This window comes from Hippocampus zosterae, chromosome 18 (assembly GCF_025434085.1).
Source record: "Hippocampus zosterae strain Florida chromosome 18, ASM2543408v3, whole genome shotgun sequence".
NCBI lineage: Eukaryota > Metazoa > Chordata > Actinopteri > Syngnathiformes > Syngnathidae > Hippocampus > Hippocampus zosterae.
This window is the reverse complement of record NC_067468.1, coordinates 16,129,943-16,139,446: the sequence shown is the minus strand read 5'-3', so window position 1 is coordinate 16,139,446 and position 9,504 is coordinate 16,129,943. Positions and strand designations below refer to the sequence as shown.

Genomic DNA, 9,504 nt, shown 5'->3' with positions numbered 1-9,504 from the left:
ATTTTAAGACTGCGGTCAGAAAGTAAAAACTTTCTACCAACGGCAGCCATGGCTCCATTATTTAATGACTAGGACCGAAAGTGTTAAAACATATTGTTTTAATTTATAATTTAACAGAGAGTACTCGTAGACAGATAGAATACAAGAATAGCTCGTGTAAAAGTAAAGGGTATTCATACTTGGATGGTACTTTAGTTTTCTGGCCAAAGTAAACTTATGGGCATCATCTTCATTTACACAACTTTGCTAAATAACCTCACTGTACAATATTGATCACACAATAATCCGTATTTCACAAATTGTGTAACCTTTATACTGCTGTTATATCGTGTAAAACGTTTTGTGAGAAGTCACTGCGCCTGCACCAGGCGGGCTCTGGGAACTAGTCAGTCCGAGTTGGAATTGGAGCGGGACTTGGAGAGTCGCTCCAGCGAGCGCATGCCTGCTGTCAGTGAACGCACCATGCGTTTTGACACGTCTTTTATCTTCTGCGCAGCAAGGAGGGCGTCATCCACAGAGCGTTCCGGAACAACGCACGGCGAGGGGCGCAACCTCTCCTCTTCTTTGCTACTGTCCACCTTTGAGGGAGAGCCCGTGTTGTTGGTGCACACGTGGACGGGTTGAGGTTGGAGATACAGGCTAAAAGTAACAAAACAGTCATCAAGTCACATGTTACAGCTCTCATGAATAAATTGGTCAATTGGACATGCCGCTTACAGTAACGGTGTAGGACACAATGACGGGCAGACGGCAGGTGGTGCCGCTTTGTTGGGAGACTCCGATGGTGTGCAGCTGGAGATCTTGGAGGTGTTTGAGTCTCTGCAACAGTCTGTGAAATGGAGGATGTCAGATACTCCCACTAATACTTTGACTCACTGAAACAACACGCAGTACTCTTTGTTCGATTCAAATTCATCTCTCGGAGGAGGCCGAATATGGATTTGTCTGGTAAATGTCCCACCTGATGCTCCTCACCCCCTTTACAGTCATGGTTTTTATTGAACACAAAAACACAACCTCGTGGCCTCCTAACCTTGCTCATTGGCCGTCTTGGTTTCAGAATGTCTACAATGGTGACAGCGATGACAATGACAGGAACAGAACTGGGCGGGCTCTCGGTGGCCACCTGCTTGTTCCGAAGGTTCTAAGCAACCACAATGAAAAGCGACAAGTCAAAGAGCATCGGTCGATTCGCGGAGACAAAAGACAAGAGTGGCGACGGGTTGCTGCTTTACTTTCAGGAGACACTTTGTGATGTGACAAACACTGAGAACAAGGAAGAACTCCGCTTGTCCGGCCATCATTGTCGTCTGCGCGCTCTGCATTATCCCGCTCTGCAAAACATACAAATCAGATGTCATGCAATCCTGGAAATATATTCTCCTGGCTTGGCAATGAGTTTTTAAACACATCTTCTTACTTATGTGCTGGACTTGGTCACTTGCGTATGAAAGTTGGATGTCAGTTGCTGCAATAGATGTTTGGGTGGATCTTGACACCAGAAGTCGCTGCGCAGCATTTTCGTCCTCTGTCGCAGTTGCTGAAACGTTAAAAAAAAAAAAAAAAAATCATCACTTATGGGTGATCGTGTTGAATGGTGGTGCATTGAATAACACGATAATAGAACATGTACAAAAAGACCTTGAACGTTGAGGAATTAAGGGTAGAGTGTTATCGCGGATAAACATACTTGTGTCACGTCGTGTTTGTTGTTTGTGGGTCAATCTTTTTCTGGCTGTGCGTCTCGTCACCTTCTCCACCTCATTGCCATCGATGGACCATTTCTTCCTGCTGCTTCTACTGACATCGCTCGAGTGGTCTCGACACCTAAGGCAACAATTTGTAGTCATGCCCAGAAGGATAACGGATGATCGGTTTATTCTACAAATATAAGCGCAATGTCCAGCATTGAGGGCTTGGCTGGTCATTTATCAATGGTGTAAAGACCAGACCATATCATTGCAAGACTTTTCACGTGGTGCCTTCATTTGGAATGAAAGAAAAGAAAAAAGATAAAAGGCGGGGAAAAATCATGATGTTACATTTGGAACAGATGACTGTCAATATGGGATAAAAAGCACCCCTACTGTGAGGAAATGAACCAACCTGAGGGCATGTGAGGTTCTGTGTTGCGTACAGTTGCCTTGAGTGGAATTAGTTCCAGAAAGGGGCTTCGAGGTGGGACTCTCCCCTATGTGTGCTGGCGCGGTGCACTTGAAGGACTGCGAAGCCTGGCTGGACTCACTATGAAGAACACAAGTTGAAAGTCACATCTAGTAGAAAGTGCAATACCCATGTCAAAGGTCAATAAAAGCGCAGAAAATATGAGCGCAAACACTCAAGAGATGACAGCGCCCAAATCAATCCGTGCGTGTCAACCTTGGCACACATGAGTTATTCCACACCAAACCATGCGGGGGCCAAAACAAGAGTAGGCTACCTCTTCATACGTAACCCAACGCATTAGCAGCCAGGCCTGAAATTAAAATACACGAAATAACGTTGGAAGTTTTGCAAAAAAAAAAAAGGGCTCCGTCAGCAAAAGCATTTCATGAGCTGTCAAGACTAATCGACAAACAAATGGTTTCAAAAAGTCCTGCGTCTAAATGTCCGGCGGGAGGGATGCTTTGTTTGCGCAGCCGTTCGTTGTCGTCACGGCAGCCGCTGCGTCACACTCACTTGCAAGTCACCCTCTCACTGGACCTCAGCGTTTTCAGAGAGTCGCTATGGTGATGACGGACAGTGGAGCAGGAGGAGCTTGGGGAGGAACAGGGGAGGAGGGTTTCTTCATACTGATCACTTTGTATGTCGTCAGACACAGGATGGGCTGGGGGGGAGACAAAAGGCAGCAAGGAGTCTTCATTCATGGTTAAAATGAGTGATATATTCATTATGATTAATGTTAAAATATTTGAAAGATATTTTTGTGACTGGTGTAAATCATGCAAAGTGCACGGCGTAACTCCGCACAGAGGCAGGTTAGACCCGATGTTAAGAATATCACGGGCGAGTGCAGGCCAGAGGACCTGTGAGCGGGAGGGAGGGCTGCGCCGACGTGGGTGTCTGCCAAATTGGGCATTGCGCGTGGCGACACCAAAATAAACAAAGGCCAGAAGAAACTGCCTGGCCACTCACTTATTTCACTGTCGGTCCTGATTGAGTACGTCTGAGGATGGACCCGCTGCCTTTGCGTGCGCTCCCCCGGACAGGATCCCCTCATCGCCTGCTGGAAATATTCATTGGGTTCGCGTGACGCGCGCCTGTGCGATTGCGAGGAGTCCCGAGATGGTGTGGAGGTTCGGATGGTCTGAGGCTTGACTGAGCTGACTTCTGCAGGCCCTGAAACACTGGCGCAACGGGAAGCAAATGAGGACCGACAAAAAAAAGCAGCTGAGGGGAAACACAATCGGAAAAGAAGTCAAGTCAGGCGCCCTACTCACCGCTTTGAGGCTCTCTGCTGGCAAGTGTCGTGAGTTGCAGCCCAAATCTGATGACTGCACTCAGATCCAACAAAGCCGCTGTCGGTTCCTGGAGAAATGCCCCCGTCCTGCCTCAACACAGCGCACATCATTTAACATACGACTCGACTCCATTTTCTGTCCGCCTTCACAACTTAGTCAAAAATGGCCGCCGCGGCCGTTTCTCCCAATTTGAGAGAAGCGGCCGGCGTTAAATGAATGAGGTCGGCGGGTCACTGCTGACCTGAGAAAGCACTCTCCTCATTCCCGTTTGCAGATTGGCGCTTCTCTTCTCTGATGCGCTGATTTCTGCCAGACTGCACTGACTGCTGCTGTAGGACTTCCGAACCTCCTTCCTCCTCCTGCTGCTGGCAGGAGTTGGCGTGAGACGCGCGGTTGCACTCCTGCATCAACGCAACACGGCGCAACGTGAAGCGGAAGACAAAGCATAAAATAACAAATGCGTTTGCGCTTACTGATCGACGTCTGTGGCTTGTTCATCGCATCTTTTCTTGAAGTGGGAAGAATTCACGTTGCCCGGCCCAACTTCCTTGTTGGTCAGATCGACTGAATCAAGCGACAAAGGTGTATGTTGACTCTGGAAGGAGGGACAAACATTTTTTAAAAAATGCCTTGATGAAGATAATCATGCCAAATTTTGATTACAACTGAAGAAGGGGTATTAAGGCAAGGCAAGTTTATTTGTCCAGTGAGCCCTCGTTCATCGCGGCGGTTACAGCCCAAAAAGAACCCGCGATAGGCAAAAAAAACATAATTTCTTAGTGAAAAAAAAAAATCTACAATTGCATAATGTACAACATAAAACACACACAATAGACATGACCACATACCATTTCGCCTTCTAAACAGGAATTTACGAGTTGATTAGAAGAAACTGAAGCCCACTCACGCTTCCGTCTCTTTCCTCAAACTGACGTTAACTTCTTCCTAATTAATCAACACAAACCACTTCCTGCCACTCAATGCAATTCTCACATTTAACAGCAGGGGGCACAATAACCTAAATAAATGTGGCGTCGTTAGTAAATATCCATCCATCCATTTTCCGGAACCGCTTGATCCTCACTAGGGTCGCGGGAGGGGGGGTGCTGGAGCCTATCCCAGCCGTCTTCAGGCAGTAGGCGGGGGACACCCTGAACTGCTTGCCAGCCAATCGCAGGGCACACAGTGATGAACAACCATCCATGCCCACATTCACACCTAGGGACAATTTAGAGCGTCCAATCAGCCTGCCATGCATGTTTTTGGAATGTGGGAGGAAACCGAAGCACCCGGAGAAAACCCACGCAGGCCCGGGGAGAACATGTAAACTCCACACAGGGAGGCCGGAGCTGGAATCGAACCCGGCACCTCCGCACTGTGAAGCCGACGTGCTAACCACTGGACTACCGGGCCCCCTCTTTAGTAAATAACATGTCACAAATAGATGTTCCATCTCATCTCACATCAAAAAGAGCGAGTGAGACGGCGCAGGCCAGAAAATTAAAAAAAAAAAAAACTAATCTAGTCGAGACAGGGAAGGGCGACGTTACCTCAACGTGAGAATCGTCACACGCAGGGGATTTTGGGTCTTCAGGTGAAAGAGAACGAGCAGAATCAGCAGCGCGGGAATTGCGATCCACCCTCTCTTTCAGCTCGTCCATATGCCGCCCACATTGGTAAATGAACTCCTCCAGCTCGCTAACACACAGAAGCGACGCAAACATGTAAAAATTGAGCAAAAAAAAAAAATCCTGAAAATAGAATCCAGTCCTCCTACCGATTGGGGTCAAAGTGGCTGTGCTCTGCCCCTTGCTGCTGTTGGACTTTGTGTTCTTTCCTGGCTGCCAGGTAGCCCTTTTCCAAAGAGTCCAGTCCTTGATAAAGTTGTGCAAGTCCCTACAACAGAAGCGCTCGAGTGAGAATATGTGCAAGCCGCCAACCAAATAATTCGTCTCACCTTCACCATTTGGAAAGGCATTTTGCTCTTCAGAAATTCCTCAAAATGTTGGAGCTGGGGGGAGAAAAAAAAACAAAACGCCACATTATAAAATGAACCCCCCTCACGCATAAGACATCATAACAAGAAATGAGAAGTCGACGACCTGCTGGAGGAACTTGTCGGCCTGTGCGAAGAGCGCATTCGCCACCCTGCGATTGCCTGGCGACTCCAAACTCTTTGAAATGGAGGAAGATAAAAATAGGCTGGAGGAAGCTCCTGTTCAAGGGAAGGAATACATTCTTCATGTTAAAGTTCACGTCCACGAGATAAGCGGCCAAAAAATGCCTCGGGGTTCATCTGTATGTATTGTTTTTTTAAGCATCGCCATCATTGCATGAGTGCGAGATCCTGCGTCAGAGCAGAAGTGAGGATGCCGACAAATTTACTGATGTGCGTGCTGGGTCCACTCGGCGGAGGAGAAACGGCGCCGGGCTGCGCTTTCTGAGCTTGAGGAAAGTCCAGCCGCATGAACTTTGAAGGCTCGGCGTGTTGTCCCGATGGCACGACGTGAGCGGGCATTTGCTGCTCAGAGTACAGGTTCACCTTGTGGAAAATGGAAAGGAAACAAAATGGCGTCACTCAGCCGTGGTAAAATCGTGTCCGCCGACCTCACATCCGCGAGAGTTCCCTTCGCGACTAAGCTAATGCTCCGTCTCTCGAGTTGGTAAGCTAGTACGGTTCATGCTAATTGTGACATACGGCGCTGAAAATCAATGACGACACCCCGACGGAGTTGTTACAAATCCTTGAGCTGCTTTCCCAGATCAATTGTTTTTTTTTTTTCTCTTTTCATTCACATTTGAACGGCGGTTCAACATGATCAAACCTTGGCTTCCAGCCGCAGGCGATCGATTGTGTTGGCCGCTTCGGCGTACTTGGTCAGCAGTCGGCCATGGTCCTCCTTGCAGCCAGAGAAGCGAGAACGTGGAGAAAAAAAAAAAAAAAGAAGTCAATAAATATGTATACAGATGTTTTTGTGATGTCAATATAAAATGACAGAGATGAAAAATGTCCTAACGGGGGGGGGGGGGGGGGGGTGCGTGTTTTAAAAGTATGCGTGAGGAGAAGGGTCAGAGAAACGAAGACGATGCCTTTCATTGAAGGGGCCGCATGAATGAGCGGGCGACAACCTGCCGTACTTTTCGTTTATCTTAGCAACGCGACCGGGCGTAAAGACAAACAGCTTCTCTGACATACGGCGTCCCATCCCGTTATTCCTCAGCTGTACCTGGAGCTGATCCAGCAGGATACCGGCCTTCTGCTGGGACAGGAACTCTTGAGGCACGGTGCCGGCAGATGTTCTTTTGTTCAAGTCTAATGGCGGCTGAGGTCCGTCGGTCGTGTTCAGCAGAACTTCTTTAACGATGTCAGCGGGAGATTTAAAGACAACGGGGGCCTCCGGCGTCAGGGACTTGGGAGGATTCTTGGAAGACCATCTGCTCTTGGGAGGCTTGTAATCCCCTTTCGGGAAAGACACCCTCGGCTTTACTTTGGACAAATCTGGAACCCCGTGATTTGGGTAGGCTTTTCTGGAACAACAACAACAACAGGGTTTCATCCTTAAAAGACATTCATGGACGGCGCCACCTTGAGATGCGAGTTGAATTTGTAGCGTTGGTTGCGCTAATAAATCAAAAGACTCTCCCGTCTCACTTCAACCGAGATGCTAATTAGCATTTGCTAGCGTAATGGAAGACAAAGCTATTTATGTTGAAAGTAACATAAAACTTCCACTCTGCTGCTTGGTATAAAATGTGCCGACTTCACCGTCTGTCGCCAAATAAAAATAGAGCACAAGTCGTATTTTGGGGGGTGGGGGGGGGCACTAAAACACAAATACAAGTTGGAGCAAGTATATGATAAATTCTTGACATTTATGGGACAATGTTAGCTAGCGCAACAAAGCCAAAGAGTTGTTAGCGCCAAAACAATTGGTCGAGTCTTATTTCTTTGTTGAATATGCGGACAAGTCATTTTATACGTTAGCTAATCGTAAAATATTTGGCTGACAGTTATTTTGACAAATAATCTCAAGGCAGCGCTTTGTCGTTGAATTACCTGCATTCGTCCGCTCTTCTGGGAGCGTGATGGCAATCTTCCTTTGGTTTGTCGTAAGAACTGGTCCGTGGAAGTGCCGCGTCATGACGGGGCTGCGACCGCGGCCCCGGTGAGGGGGCGGGTTTTTTAAGACCAGTCTGTGAATTCTCACTGCTCTGTGGTTGAGCAGAGAGAGCATCTTCTTGGTCTTCTTCTTCTTCAGAGCTTTCTTGATGGTGAAGGCTGGACACGCAGCTCATGAGGCTGTGAGTGTCTGGAAAGTCCGTAAAGCACATGTCTGGAACGGTTTCACTCGCGATCCCTGGAGCAGCGGCCATTTCCTCCAAAGTAAAACGGCACAGGTGAGAGAACATGGGAAGCGTTGGACGAGAAGAAGCCCGCTGTGTTGGACACCGAGGTTTGCAATCTCCATTGGCTTCCACTATCGAGGATGGAGACTCACAAAATTGGCGCTCACTGCTCCTTTCTGACTCTTTGCTATTGTTGACGGGTCCGTTTCGCAAAGTCCACTCACCTTCTGTTCCATCTCTCTCCCCCTGAGCCGTGTCAAATTGCGAGTCCCGCTCGGAGAAGCGCTGCTCCGTCTTCCGCCCTTTTGGCGTCTCCCTCTCGTTTGCCTTGGCCTGATGATGTCCTCGTTCTTTTAAGACGCAAACGTCATCGCAGACTATTAAAAAATAAATAAAAATGCAGTTGAAGAAAATGCCGGTAAGTTTTGCAAGTATTGCAGTTTTCAATAAATAAATACAGTACAGTAGTATTCATTCATTCATCTTCCGAGCCGCTTGATCCTCACTAGGGTCGCGGGGGGTGCTGGAGCCTATCCCAGCTGTCTTCGGGCAGTAGGCGGGGGACACCCTGAATCGGTTGCCAGCCAATCGCAGGGCACACACAGAAACGAACAACCATCCACGCTCACACTCACACCCAGGGACAATTTAGAGCGTCCAATCAGCCTGCCACGCATGTTTTTGGAATGTGGGAGGAAACCGGAGCACCCGGAGAAAACCCACGCAGGCCCGGGGAGAACATGCAAACTCCACACAGGGATGCCGGAGCTGGAATCGAACCCGGTACCTCTGCACTGTGAAGCCCACGTGCTAACCACTGGACTACCGGGCCGCCCATTAAATGTAAATATATACTGTAGCAAAGTATCGGTTATGTTTGCGCACGGTACCAAGTTACAGGCGTTTAATGACTCACAGGGTGACAGTACATCTTCAAGATGTTCATCGAGGGTGGAGCAGAGCTCATCAGGTGGCATATCCGGTACCACGCAGATAGCGAGACCTTCCGGGGTGGCGGGTCCACGAGATGAGGTTCCGTTACATTCTGCATCGCGCGGGTCATCCACCAGTGTCAACCCAATGATGCCATTCTCCTCCATCTGAGCGTAAAAGTCGTCATCTTGTTCTTCCTCCTCATCCCACGCATCTTCCGACGTTTCAGAAGTGGCGGGTGAGACGCACTTGGGAGCGGGAGTCCATGAGAGGACGCCCGTTTTGGTGTTCTTGCCCGACTCCATTCACTTGCCACTTTTTTTGGGTGACTCAACGCTGTGGTGAGGAAATGTTGCAGGCTTGCTCCTGCGGTCCCATCCGTGAGCTGGTTGAAGTCAAGTGGTCCCGGGGGAAGTCTTTGAATGCAGTTCCTGGAACGTGAACAAAACACTGTTGCGCAAATAACGCATAAAAGCACTTCAGAAATCAACTTGAGGCCCATTTTAGTGACTTGAATTTACGTTTGTGGGTCTGACTGGGGAAATGTTTTCATTAGCCAATAGGGCTGTTCAGTTGAAAAGTAACAAAACAAAATAGTCCCTTTTTTGAAGTGAAAATTGAAAAAAAAACCCCACATCCATGCAGTTTACACATTTTCTATCCCATGGCATTCATCTTGAAAAACGCTCCTGCAAGCTGAATGTTATTTGTTTTGTGACATTTAATATAGAACTGATGGAAAAGAAATGGGAATTTTTAAATA

General features: G+C 48.1%; 1 protein-coding gene across 1 annotated transcript; it reads right to left on the bottom strand.

Moving 5' to 3' along the window:
- Positions 1–78: 78 nt before the first annotated feature.
- LOC127591190 (uncharacterized) lies at positions 79–9,169 on the bottom strand. Its single transcript, XM_052051080.1, has 22 exons — positions 8,725–9,169; positions 8,033–8,185; positions 7,519–7,939; positions 6,689–6,989; positions 6,287–6,361; positions 5,847–6,003; positions 5,564–5,676; positions 5,419–5,472; positions 5,239–5,357; positions 5,012–5,159; positions 3,935–4,056; positions 3,703–3,862; positions 3,441–3,547; positions 3,136–3,347; positions 2,680–2,827; positions 2,107–2,244; positions 1,691–1,827; positions 1,421–1,540; positions 1,236–1,334; positions 1,034–1,144; positions 718–829; positions 79–639 (listed from the first exon to the last, which is right to left on the bottom strand). The coding sequence occupies exons 1-22, from the start codon at positions 9,044–9,046 to the stop codon at positions 387–389; spliced, it is 3,582 nt and encodes a 1,193-aa protein (XP_051907040.1). The 5' UTR covers positions 9,047–9,169; the 3' UTR covers positions 79–386.
- Positions 9,170–9,504: the final 335 nt, after the last annotated feature.

What these genes read in the sequence shown, in the direction of transcription:
- LOC127591190 (XM_052051080.1), bottom strand. Translation starts at nt 9,046, where the DNA reads ATGGAGTCGGGCAAGAACACCAAAACGGGCGTCCTCTCATGGACTCCC. An exon ending in TCCTGCTGGATCAGCTCCAG is followed by an intron (nt 6,362 to 6,688) that starts GTACAGCTGAGG and finishes TCTGGCTGCAAG; the next exon opens with GAGGACCATGGCCGACTGCT. An exon ending in CAAGCCACAGACGTCGATCA is followed by an intron (nt 3,863 to 3,934) that starts GTAAGCGCAAAC and finishes GCGTTGATGCAG; the next exon opens with GAGTGCAACCGCGCGTCTCA.